Below are 14,088 nucleotides of genomic sequence, written 5' to 3'. Positions count from 1 at the left end.
AAAGTAGTTTTTCAGCATAAACCATATTATTTCAACAAGCAGTTTAGGCACAGTGCATCATTCTTATCATTCAGAGAATATTTTCAAGTCCCCAGAGGCCAGCCAAGGGCCAGCTTTGCAAGCAGACCTTTCTAACAATGGCAGTCTCAAGATACTATGTTAACTCTTTTCTGCACATTATTAAATAACTACCTTTCATAAGCATATGGTGAATTTCATATTTTCCCATCTTCAACCTTTGGGTATGGAAATTCCTCTAAGTAGGCATTACTGCTTTTCCTCCTCACGCAAGCCCCGACTAAGCTTTTATGGTTCTCTGGTCAATAGCCATTTTGTTCACCTTCCATTTACATACCTCCACAACTCATTTGCCAGTGATTGTCCCCATACTAAATTACATGTGGTTTGAAGTCACAGCTCTGAACCAGTCTGAAATCTAATATCAGACACCTTATGGTTGGTTTGCCCAACTTTGGTCCCTAAAGTAGTCTCAACTCATGGTGCCTGGGTGGCTCAGTCAGTTCAGTGTCTGACTTTTCATTTTGGCTCAGGTTATGATCTCAAGGTTGTGAGATTGAGCCCCGTTTTGGGCTCTGCAATGGACATGGAGCCTGCTTGAGATGCTCTCTCTCTTTCCTTCTACCATTTGTGCTGTCTCTCTCTCAAAAAAAAAAAAAAAAAAAGGTAGTCTCAAGTATACCTAATCAGATACAAAACGTTTGTGAATTGAAAGAACATTCCAGCATTCTAACTTTAGCCCATATATCATATCCCAGTAGACCTAACACTCTCCCTTATAGCTAATATTAATGGTTCCTGTTATCTCATTTTTAATTCTAACACTGTTGAGCAGCTTTTGCTTGGATACATATTATAAATTATTTATTAGGAAAAAAAAATTGAAAACTCAGATCACTCTATATAGCAGTAAAACTCAAAGAAAAACATACTACTCGATTCTCAGTATGAAACTCATAATCCACTTGCAAAAGAATATGTTCCTTAGGTCATTCACATTGTTGCTAAATGTCAGAACTAGAATAATCTAACCCAATGTTTTTCAAATTGCAGATCTCAACCTATTATTAGTGAAATAAACATAGTGAATCTCAAGAGACATTTTATTAAAAAATTAGGGGAGAACAGCAAATATCAGTGTTCTGTACTTAGTATGGTAAATAATGTGAAATTTTTGTTTCCATGGAGTGTGTGTGTGTGTGTGTGTGTGTGTGTGTGTGTGTAAGATAGGTCATAGGTCAGGGAGTCTGGGTGGCTCAGTCAGTTAAGTGTCCCAACTCTTGTTCTCAACTCAGGTCTTGACCTCAGGGTTATGAGTTCAAGCCCCATGTTGGGCTCGATGCTGGGCCTGGAGCCTACTTTAAGAAAAAAAAAAAGGTCATAGCTCATAATGTAAAATTTATTCTTTAATTTGAGACGTGGTCAAAAAATGTATGAAAGCTGTTGATTAGTCTAATCCAATTAGCTACAGATAGAAGTCTAGAGAAGGAAAATCACTCAGTGATTTCATAGTACATAACTTGTTTAGTGGCTGTGTCTAGAGCCTTTCCTACTTATGGGAGTAAGGCTATTTAATTCAAATGAAATTTATTTTCTGGTAGACTGGCCTTTCTTATCAAGTAAAGAGAAGTTTTTTTAATGTTTAAAATGATACATCAAGGAAAAAACGTCACTTTCCAAGGTTAGGAGCAGCATAATTAGGGGGATTTGGCTAAGTCAAGGAAACCTGCATTAAGAGATGTTAGGTCAGTAAAATCAAAAACCAAACTATAGATACAAGAATAATAGTGAGCAGGACAAGAGTAAAGGAGCAAGTTAAGACAGATTTTCTTCCAACTTAAGATATGTTTTAACAGATCTAGACCCTCTTTCACATTACCAGACAAAACAGTTTAAAACCAAAAGAAAGCTAAATTAGAGGTTGAAGTAGCCTACTTACCCACCTTTCCCAAGCTCAGTCTTATTTTTTTAAGCTTATTTATTTATTTTGAGAGAGAGAGTGAGCAGGGGAGGGGCAGAGTCAGAGAGGGAGAGAGAGAATCCCAAGAAGGCTCCGTGCTGTCAGCACAGAGCCCGATGTAGGGCTCAGTCTCACAAACTGTGAGATCGTGACCTGAGCTAAAATCAAGAGTTGGACCCTTAACTGACTGAGCCACCCAGCAGCCCTTCCTTAGCTCAGTCTTATAGACATGACTGTAGAAAGCTTTCTTACTATTAGGTAAGCCAGATGCAAAAATAGCTCATTTTTATTTGCAAACCCTGCCAGTTATTTTTTTCTTTAGTCTTCACTGATATGCCAAATAGGCTGTTTCATTTTTAAAGTAAGGGTTGTAAGAGCTGTTTCAGAGAATAAAAGTACTTACCCAATTAGAAATCCCACCATCTAATTGCCCAAATCATATTTAAAGAGTCCAAGGTACCCATTCAAGCATTTAAGATACATATTGTTTTGAACCAATGGTCTGTTGGAACTAAGCTATGGTTTAGAGTGGTGGGTTTCAAACTATTCTACAGAACTTAGGGTTCCTTGAAAGTGTTTACAGGTGTTAGGGAGATAAGGGAAGAGCATGCAGGTAGGGCTTAATACTAAGCTTCCTCCCCCAGGCTAACCAGAGTAGCTTCAACTTTGTAAGTTTTATATATGAAGTTCGTAGTGAGATTGTATTTTGAAGATATTTTAAAGGATTTTGCTGTTAAAAAAAAGTTTGAAAATGTCTCCTGGATGCTTAGATTAGGAACTTTTTTGAAATGAGTTCAAAGTCCTTAGCTGATTAGTTAGTTGCATCTTTTGTCTTCTTAAGGACTTAATCAAAACAGGATATGTAAAGAGAGCCCATTTCACTTTAACATGGTGTCACAAGCATGGTAGTTGATCAGTTCTCCATATTATCATGCCTTATGAGATACTTGAAACAAATGTGTTTACAACTTTTGGGTTTCTTGGGATATGAAAAAAATACCTAGTTTTTTAAAAAAAGAAAATCATTAACCCCCTATGTGTAGTTAATTAACAATTTTAAATTGAGAACAATTTTCTAAAATTGGACATGACAACTAAGAGGTTTTATTTGATTTGTGATCCTTAAGGATATTTTAGCTACCATTTAATTGATATAATTATCTAAAGAGTAAATTAACATAGGATAATGACTTAAAGGGGAACAAAGAGAATATTAAAGTTATAAAAGTATCAAGTCTCTGCTAGCATCTGTTTGGAGTGTAACAGTTTATTTGAAATTCATAGGTTCCAGGTTTAAGAAAATTGCTTATCCCCTGGGACTGGCTACTTTAGGAGCAACTGTTTGCTACCCAGTTCAGTCAATAATAATTGCAAAGGTAAGTTCTTTTTCTTTTTTTCCTTTTTTTTTTTTGGCTTGTTGTTTTATTTTTTTATTTTTTTATTGTTTAATTTATATCCAAGGTAGTTAGCATATAGTGCAGCATTGATTTCAGGAGTAGATTCCTTAACGCTCCTTACCCATTTAGACAATCCCCGCTCCCACAACCCCTCCAGCAACCCTCTGTTTGTTCTCTATATTTAAGAGTCTTTTATGTTTTGTCCCCCTCCCTGTTTTTATATTATTTTTGCTTCCCTTCCCCTTATGATCATCTGTTTTATATCTTAAAAATCCTCATATGAGTGAAGTCATATGATATTTCTTCTTAAGTGATACCTACATTTCAGTATTTGTTTAAACTCTTAATGTGACAGTATTTAAATGTCATAAGTATCTGCAACATTCAATTTTCAGAGAAATATGGTTGGTATCAACTCTTATCTTGGCAAAATCACATTCACATTTGAGCATGGTAGATGCTATTCCTAATTATTTAGTCTCACAAATAAATAGGATGAATTTGTTTAAATATAATTCAACAATATAAATGCCACTTTGGGATTAAGTCCAGATACAGTGAATTCTGAATTATAATTTATGGGGAGAAATACTGCTCTGTTGTTGGGTTCTGTGAAATTCAATTTTTAATTAGAAAATTATACCTGCTGGCTGCTGTCAGTTCATCAGATTAACATGATGCAAGGAACAGTGAATTGATAGATAACAGAGGCTTCTGAGGTAAAAAAAAAAAAAAAAAAAAAAGACAAATTTATATACACAAACTCAATTTTGATACCACCTGGAACTAAGTAACACTTGCCCTGAGTCCATATTATAGATGTTTTGTCATTTTCTTTTCAGCTTACCTACAAATCCAAACATTCTCTCAATGATTTGAACAGTTTGTGTCAGTATTTTACTTTTAATACATATTTAGATTCAGAAGGAGAGCTTTGGGTTGTGCAGTTTTTTCTTCTTTTGTTTCTTTCAATTAGCAACATTTAACATTTCCCCCTTACACTTGAAGTAGTATGTAGTGTTGCCAGAAGGACTTTCTGTACTTGTATTCTTGTTACTACATTTCTTTAATTATTGATGTAGGTGAAACTGTCTACTCAGTATTTTAGGAATGACAAAGATATAGTGCCCTTTGTAGTTTGTTATGTGATCAAGCTATACTCTGGAAAACAGTGCGGAGGTTCCTCGAAAAATTAAAAATAGATCTATGCTATGACCCAGCAATAGCACTGCTAGGAATTTACCTAAGGGATACAGGAGTGCTGATGCATAGAGGCACTTGTACCCCAATGTTTATAGCAGTACTTTCAACAATAGCCAAATTATGGAAAGAGCCTAAATGTCCATCAACTGATGGATAAAGAAATTGTGGTTTATATACACAATGGAATACTACATGGCAATAAGAAAGAATGAAATAGGGCCTTTTGTAGCAACGTGGATGGAACTGGAGAGTGTTCTGCTAAGTGAAATAAGTCATACAGAGGAAGACAGATACCATATGTTTTCACTCTTAGGTGGATCCTGAGAAACTTAACAGAAACCCATGGGGGAGGGGAAGAAAAAAAAAAGTTAGAGAGGGAGGGAGCCAAACCATAAGAGACTTTTAAAAACTGAGAACAATCTGAGGGTTGATGGGGGTGGGCAGGAGGGGAGGGTGGGTGATGGACATTGAGGAGGGCACCTGTTGGGATGAGCACTGGGTGTTGTATGGAAACCAATTTAACAATACATTTCATATTAAAAAAATAAATAAAACATAATTGAGATTGTAGTGTATATCTGTTCTCTCATCTCTTCACTACAGTGATTCATCATGGAAACCCACGTCAGTGCATATAAATATCCCTCATCTTTTTTGGTAGATCTATCTATACGTCTCAACATTCCATTTGTCCTAAAATTGTGTGTGTACCTAATGCACATATAAGAGGAAAAACTCAGGAAGAATATGCACACAACTGTGAACAAATGTTACATTGGGGGGAGGAAGAGGATTTTCTTTATATTAGTTGACTGATTTACTTTTCTTAAGTGTAGGTAATACTTAGCAAAAAAAATCTAAGCAAGAAAGTCACAGTTCTAAAAAGTTTTATAAGTTTATGTTTATATAAAGTGTAATCCTGGAAATCTCCCAAAACCTCTTTAAATCTTTAAAAATCAATAGCTATTGAAATTACTTTAACCATAAGGAACAAAAGGATGGGGAAACAATAGAAGGAATCAGAAGATTTTTAAAGGGAAAAGGATATGAAGGAAAGTAACAGCAGCCTCTTCTTCAGTGTGTTTGTAGTTCATTTTTAACTTTATGTTTCTATCAGAAGAGTATTATTCTCTGGAGAAATACATTAGTGCTTTTTATTTATGACAGGAGAAAGCACCATAAACATTTGAACAAAAACATTAATTTCATAGCATCTTAAAATCTTATTTTCTCAGTCAACTGTTTATTATCTCAAAACTATCTTTCCTGCTTCTGTTAAGACATAGTTTTAAATTCACATGTTACAGTGTGAATGCAAACTATACATTTTTAAGTATTTTTCTAAGAGCAGTTTTAGGTTCATAACAAAATTAAGAGGGAGGTAAGAGATTTCCTATACACACCCTGTTCCCACACGTGCTTAGTATCTTCCATTATCAGCATACCCCACTAGAGTGGTACATTTTTTGCAGTTGATAAGCCTACATTGACACATATCACCCAAAGTCCACAGTTTACATTAGGATTCACTCTTGGTGATGTAGTAACTATACATTTTTTAGATTTTTACATGAAGCGAATAATTTTTCATGTAAGATTTAGAAAATGAGGCTTTGTGTTATATGATCTAGAGATTTAAATCTGTGACATTGATTCTGTCCTGAGTCTTCACATAAAATACCTGACATAATTTTTTTTTAATTCTTGTTATTTTACCTTTTAAAAATATAACTTATTTGACTCACTTCTTGTTTTAATTAGGTAACTGGGAAAAAGGCATATACTACAAGCCAGCAAATTTATGAAGCAGTTAAATCATTGTGGACAAAAAACAACAAAAAAGAGTCGCTCCCTAAACCTAAAGAAAGAACTAAGGTAGAGTTTAAATGAATCAAAAAGGTAGACATTGAGTTTTCTTGGTTGGGGTGGGAGATTGGCTTATAATGGGAGTCCTGGACAAAGTTCAAGGGTAGAATGAAAGATGAAGAAACATAATATCATTGCATGCTGTACATTTTTAGTATGTTTTATTGTTTTAGCAATATGATTTACTTATGAAGGAAAAATCTTTTTGTTAAACAGATAGAAAACTCTGGTGAAATAGAAATATCTGCAAAAACAACTCACAACCTGAAATTTTCAGTGCCTTTGTCAACAGAACTCATCTTTGAAACAAAGACAGAATCGGAATCTACCTCAGGTTTGTTGGAAATAATTCAATTTTGTTTTCCTTCTTTTCTTAAATAATTTTATAGTATTGTTAGTAGTTTGAACTTATTTTTGTGCTTTCTTCATAAATGTTTTTTCCCTATAACAGGAAAAACATAGTAGTCCTATATATAGGACTACATATATATACATATATATATATATGTGTATATATATATGTATATGTATATATATGTATATATATATGTGTATATATATGTATATGTATATACATGTATATGTGTGTGTGTGTATATATATATATATATATATATATATATATATGTAGTCCTATATATATATGTGTTTCCTATAACATAGTAGTCTATATATCTTTTTAGATAATGAGATACTTGGGTACTTGGGACTCTAATTGCCACATAGTTCATAATACCAATCTTTGCATATGGAAATATAGAGTAGCACTGGTGGGTTGGATGAGTGAAGCATTTAAATCACTCTATAAATGTGAGCTTTGTGATGAGGTGGAGGAAAATGTGCCTCCTAATTATATATGCACCTAATGTAGAAGATTCCAATTTATAGACTATGAGTCAAATCTACATAAAAGAAATATTAGCTTTCCATTTCTTACGCTGTATACCCTTATCATTCTTAGTTTCCACCATCACTTTTATTTACTTTAGATACCAGGAGAACATTCAGCATGAAATAGTGAAATAACACCAATTATAATACTAAGAACTTTTTAATATTAGATGCTGGCAATTAATACTTTGTAGGGCCACATAGTGACAATTATACTTTCTAGGCAAATACTACCATGGTTTTATTGCAATCATTAAAAAGGCAACAGAGTGTTTAATACCATTTGAGGAGTGTATTCACATAAACTCACTAGTTCCTGGGTAGCACAGGATTGTCTCTCTGTACAATGTGAACGCTCATTGTTTTATTGCAAAGGAAGCAGGACCAACTCGGAGATAAGGCAGTAGGAAGTAATGATAATATGTGCCCTATACTGATCACCTACTGTGGTGTAAAGAGCTATAAATATAATATGTTATTCTCACCCAAAAGCAAAACAAAACAAAAAACTCTTGTGTACATGTAATTATGACCATTTCATGATGAACAGATTCAGACTTAGGAAGCTTAAGTAACTTCTCCAAAATCCTATAGCTTATGAGTAGTAGAGTTGTATTTATAGCCTGGATCTTCCTAACACCAAAGTCCAAACTCTTTCTATTGTGTATAGATTATCTCATTTAAAACCAGAGTTTAGTCTCTGATTTCAACTGTCTCCTCTATGTTAATCTTTATAAAAGCTGTCACTGAGTAACAAGCCTGATAAGAGTTTTACTGTTTTATTATGTCACTTCTCAATTCCAATCTGATGATTTACAGTATTTATTTTTGTTATTATTTAATTTCAATTTCAGTATAGTTAACAAACACTGTATTAGTGTCAGGTGTACAATATATTGATTCAACACTTCTATACAACACCTTATGCTCATCACAAGTGTGCTCCTTAATCCCCATAAACTATTCATGCATCCCCCCCACCTAGCTCCCCTTTGGTAACCATCAGTTTGTTCTCAGCAGTTAAAAGTCTGTTAGTTGGCGTGTCCCTCTTTCTCTTCTTTTTTCTCTTGGTTATTTGTTTTGTTTTTAATTTCTATATATTGAAATCATATGATACTTGTTTCTTAACTTCTACATATGAGTGAAATCATATGGTATTTGTCTTTCTCTGATTGACTTATTTTGCTTAGCATTATACTTTTTATCTGTGTTGTTGCAAATTGCAAGATTTCATTCTTTCTCATGGCTAAATAATACTCCCATTGTATGCACACATACACCACATCTTTCTCCATTCATCCATCAATGGACACATGGGCTGCTTCCATATCTTGGCTATTGTAAATAATGCTGCTAGAAACATAGGGGTGCATGTATCGCTTTGAATTAGTGTTTTTGTATCCTTTGGATAGATACCCACTAGTACAATTGCTGAATCATAGGGTAATTCTATTTTTAACTTTTTGAAGAACCTCTATACTGTTTTCCAGAGTTGCTGACCCAGTTTGCATTCCCACCAAGAGTGTAAGAGGGTTCCCTTTTCTCCACATCCTTGCCAACACTTATTGTTTCTTGTGTTGTTGAATTTAGCCATTCTGACAGGTGTGAGGTAATATCTTATTGTAGTCTTGATTTACATTTCCCTAATAATCAGTGAAGTTTACCATCTTTTCATGTGTCTGTTGGCCATCTCTATGTCTTCTTTGGAAAAATGTCTATTCATGTCTTCTGCCTAGTTTTTATTGGATTATTAGATTTTGGGGCATTGCATTTTGTAAACTCTTTAAATATTTTGTATACTAACCTGTTTTCAGATATGTCATTTGCAAATATCGTCTCCCATGCCATACATGGCCTTTTGGTTTTGTTGATTGTTTCCTTTGCTGTACAGAAGCTTTTATTTTGATATAGTCCCTATAGTTTATTTTTTTTACTCTCTTTCATTTTGGATATTTTCTCTTGTGCATTTAAGTTCATCATTTTTTCTTTTGTAATGCCTAATCTGCTGTAATTCCATAAAATGTATTTTTCATCTCAGACATCGTGGTTTAAATCTCTAGAAGTTTGATCTGGCCCTTTTTAATATTTTCATACATCTACTTAACTTGCTCAGTTTCTTTTCTACCTTCTTGAATATATGGAATGTAATTACAATAACTCTTTCTGATGTTCTTATTTATTCTATCACTTGTTGCCTCGGGAGACATATCTAGAAAGAAGTTGCTACAGGCAATGTTGAAGTTATTGCCTGTGTTCTCCCCCAGAATTTTGATGGTTTCAGGTCTAACATTTAGGTCTTTTAATACATTTTGAATTTATTTTTTGTGTATGATGTAAGAAAGTGGTCCCGTTTCATTGTTTTGTATGTGGCTGTCCAATTTTCCCAACACCATTTGTTGAAGAGACATTCTTTTCCCATTGGATATTCTTTGCTGCTTTGTCAAAGTTTAATTGACCACACAGTTGTCAGTTCACTTCTGTGTTTTCTATTCTGTTCATTTTTATCAATGTGTCTATTTTTGTGCCAGTACCATACTGTTTTGATCACTACAGTGTAGTAATGTAACTTAAAGTCAGGAATTGTAATGCCTACAACTTTGCTTTTCATTTTCCAGGTTGCTTTGGCACTTTGGGGTCTTTTGTGGTTCCATAGAAATTTTAGAACTGTTTGGTCTAGCTTTGTGAAAAGTGCTGGTGGTATTTTGATAGGGATTGCATTAAATGTGTAGATTGCTTTACGTAGATATTTTAAGAATATTTGTTCTTCTGATCCATGGCATGGAGTGTCTTTCCATTTCTTGGAGTCCTCTTCAATTTCTTTCATCAGTGTTAATAGTTTTCTGAGTAAAGGTCTTTCACCTCTGGTTAGGTTTATTCCTAAGTATCTTATTGTTTATGGTTCAGTTGTAAATGGTATTGATTCCATAATGTCTTTCTCCTGCTTCAGTCTTTTTTAAAAGTTTTTTTTTTTAATGTTTATTTTTGAGAGAGAGAGACAGAGCATGAGCAGGGGAAAGGTAGAAAGAGGGGGAGACACAGAATCCAAAGCAGGCTACAGTCTCCGTACTGTCAGCACAAAACCTGACTTGGGACTTGAACTCGGGAATGGAGAGATCATGACCTGAGCTGAAGTTGGACGCTTAACTGACTGAGCCACCCAGGCACCTCTCTTCTGCTTTATTCTTGGTGTATAGAAATGCAACAGATTTCTGCATGTTGATTTTGTATCCTGCGACTTTAATGAATTCATTAATCAGTTCTAGCATTTTTTTGGTCGAGTCTTCAGGGTTTTTTTTTTTTTTTAATTTTATGTTTTATTTATTTTTGAGAGCAAGAGAGACAGAGCACGAACAGGGAGGGGCAGAGAGAGAGAGGGAGACACAGAATCCGTAGCAGGCTCCAGGCTCCGAGCTGTCAGCACAGAGCCCGACATGGGGCTCAAACTCACAGACTACAAGATCATGACCTGAGCCAAAGTCAGATGCTTAACTGACTGAGCCACCCAGGCTCCCCTCTAGGGTTTTCTATATATAGTATCATGTCATCTGCAGAGATTGCAAGTTTTACTTATTCCATGCCAATTTGGATGCCTTTTATTTCTTTTTGTTGTCTGATTGCTATAGCTAAGACTTCCAGTACTATGTTAAATAAAACCGAGGGTTGACATCCTTGTGTTATTTCTGCCCATAGGGGAACAGCTCTGTTTTTTCCCCATGGAATATGGTATTATTAGCTATGGGTTTTTCATATATGGCCTTTATTATGTTGACGTATGTTCCCTCTAAATCTACTTTGTTAAGGGTTTTCATCATGAATGGAAGTACTTTGTCAAATGCTTTTTCTGCATCTATTCAGTTCAAAATTTCTATTTCTTCCTGTTTCATCTTTGGTAGTTTATATATTTCTAGGAATTTATCCATTTCCTCTAGGTTGTCCAATTTGTTGGCATATAATTTTTCATAATATTCTCTTATAATTGTATTTCTGTAGTGTTAGTTTTATTTCTCCTCTCTCATTTATGATTTGATTTATTGGACTCCTTTCCCTTTTTTTCTTGATAAGTCTGGCTGTACATTCATCAAGTTTATCAGGTTTTTCAAAGTACCAGCTCCTGGTTTCATTGACCTGTTGTATTTTTAATTTCCATATCATTTTTTCTGCTTTAATCTTTATTATTTCCTCCTTTTTGTTGTTTTTAGGTTTTGTTTTTTCATTCTTTTTCTAGTTCCTTTAGGTGTAAGGTTAGGCTGGTCATTTGATATTTTTCTTGCTTCTAGAGATAGCCTGTATTGCTGTATACTTCCGTCTTAGAACCACTTTTGCTGGTCCCAAAGGTTTTGAATTGTGTTTTTATTTTAATGTTTCCATGTATTTTTTTTCTATCTTCTTTTATTTCCTGGTGAACCATTTATTGTTTAGTAGCATTTTCTTTAACTAAACTCCATGTGTTTGTGGTCTTTCCAGATTTTTTCTTGTGGTTGACTTCTAGTTTCATAGCATTGTGGTCAGAGGAGATGTATGGTATGCTTTAATCTTGTTCAGTTTATTGAAGCTTGTTTTGTGACTTCATATGTGATCTCTTCTGGGGAATGGTGCATGTGCACTTGAAAAGAATGTGTTTTCTGCTACTTTAGGATGAAATTTTTTGAATATATCTGTTAAATTCATCTGGTCCAGTGTGTCATTCAAAGCAATTGTTTCCTTGTTGATTTTCTGTTTTAGATGCTCTATTGATGTAAGTGGGGTGTGTTAACATCCCCTATTATAATTGTATTATTATCTTTTAGTTTCCTTTATGTTTGTTATTAACTGTTTTATCTATTTGGGTGCTTTCATGTTGGGTGCATAAATATTTAAAATTGTTCTGTCTTCTTGTTGCAATGTCCCCTTTATGGTTATATAGTACCCTTCTTTGACTTTTGTTACAGTCTTTGTTTTAAAGTCTGTTTTGTCCAATATAAATTTGTTTGACATCCATTTGCATGATAGATGTTTCTCCATCCCCTCACTTTCAATCTGCAGGTGTCTTCAGGTCAAAAATGAGTCTCTTCTAGGCAGTACATAGATGGATCTTGTTACTTTTTTTGTTTTGTTTTTTAATCCTTTGACACCCCATGTCTCTTGATTGGAACTTTTATAGCATTTACATCCAAAGTAATTATTGATAAATATGTATTTATTGCCAATATATTACCTGTTTTGTGGTTGTTTTGGGAGATTTCTTCTGATCTTTTCTTTTCCTTCTCTCTTCCATGGTTTGCTGGTTTTCCTTAGTGATATATTTGGATTTCTCTTTTTTCATTGTGTATCTATTACTGGTTTTTGATATATCATTACATTAAATTTGTATATAACATCTTTGGCTTAAGATGTCTATAGTAACTGATGGTCATTTAAGTTTGTACCCATTCTTTTTTTTTTAGAGAGAGAATGAATGAGCAGGGGAGGGGGTAGAGAGAATCTCAAGCAGGCTCCACACTCAGCGTGGAACCCAATGAGGGGCTTGATCCCACAAACCTGGGATCATGACTTGAGCCAAAATCAAGAGTCGGACACTCAACCAACTGAGCTACCCAGGCGCCCCTGAACCCATTCTAAATTCCTCTCCTCTCCATGTTTTAGGTATATGGTTTCATATTTTATATCCTTACATTTTGTGAGTTCCTTGACCGATTTTTACAGAAAAAATCATTGTTCCTGCTTTTGTGTTTCCTACTTGTATACTGTCAATTTTGGTCTTTCCTTTCCACTCTAAGAGCTCCCTTTAGTATTTCTTTCAGGGCTGGTTTAGTGGACACAAACTCATTTAGTTTTTGTTTATCTGGTAAACTCTTTATCTCTTTTTGTATTCTTAAAGCCTTGCTGAGTAGAGTATTATTGGCTGCAGATTTTTCCCATTAAGCACTTTGAATATATCATGCCACTCCCTTCTGGCTTGCAAAGTTCATGCTGAAAAATCTCTAGGTAGCCTTATGGGTTTTCCCTTGTATGTAACTGTCTACTTTTGTCTTTCCACTTAAAATTTTTTTTTTCTTTACCACTATATTTTGTCATTTATAGTATGTCTTAGTGTGGATCTGCTTTTATTTATTTTGTTGCAGATTCTCTGTGCCTATTAGATCTCTTTCCTCCCCAGATTAAGGAACTTTTTAGCTATTATCTCTTCAAATACATCTTCTGTTCCCCTTTTTCTCTCTTCTTCCTCTGGTATTCCTATAATGTGAATATTCTTCCTCTGGTATTCCTGTAATGTGAATAATATTACTGTTGATGGAGTCACTGAGTGCTCTAAGTCTGTTCTCATTTTGTATAATTCTTTTTTCTTTCTTTTTTTCAAGTTGATTACTTTCCATTATTCTGTCTTCTAGGTCATTAATTCATTCCTCTTTTTACAGCATAGTGTTAATTCCATCAAGTGTGTTTCTCATTTTGTTTATTGAACCATATATCTGTACTCTATTATTCCTGTTTTAAGGAATCTCTGTTTTAAGAGTCTCATTGATGCCTTCCACTCTCCTCAATTCCAATGAGTGTCTTTATGAACATTTATTTCAATTCTCTATTAGACATGTTACTTATATCTGTTTCACTTAGCTCTCTGATTGTCATCTTGTATTGTTCTTTCATTGAGGACAAAACCCCCTGTCTTCTCATTTTGTCTAAGGTTCTGTGCCTGCTTCTGTGTGTTAGAAAAGTCAGCTACATCTTCTGTTCTTGGGGGTAATGGCCTTATGAAGATGTCTTGTAGTGCCC

The 14,088-nt window shown here is 34.4% G+C and overlaps 1 protein-coding gene across 3 annotated transcripts in view; it reads left to right on the top strand.

The window, feature by feature from the left end:
- APOOL (apolipoprotein O like) overlaps positions 1–14,088 on the top strand; it is a 108,960-nt gene that overhangs the window by 76,678 nt on the left and 18,194 nt on the right. For all 3 annotated transcript variants that reach the window (XM_019439596.2, XM_019439597.1, XM_019439595.2), the window contains 3 exons: positions 3,263–3,354; positions 6,340–6,453; positions 6,661–6,778. In XM_019439596.2, the coding sequence (XP_019295141.1) occupies positions 3,263–3,354; positions 6,340–6,453; positions 6,661–6,778 (324 nt within the window). The remainder of the gene's footprint in view (positions 1–3,262; positions 3,355–6,339; positions 6,454–6,660; positions 6,779–14,088) is intronic.

Source organism: Panthera pardus, unplaced genomic scaffold, assembly GCF_024362965.1.
Source record: "Panthera pardus isolate Hobbes unplaced genomic scaffold, ASM2436296v1 HiC_scaffold_27, whole genome shotgun sequence".
Classification (NCBI taxonomy): domain Eukaryota; kingdom Metazoa; phylum Chordata; class Mammalia; order Carnivora; family Felidae; genus Panthera; species Panthera pardus.
This window is presented reverse-complemented; position numbering and strand designations above follow the sequence as displayed.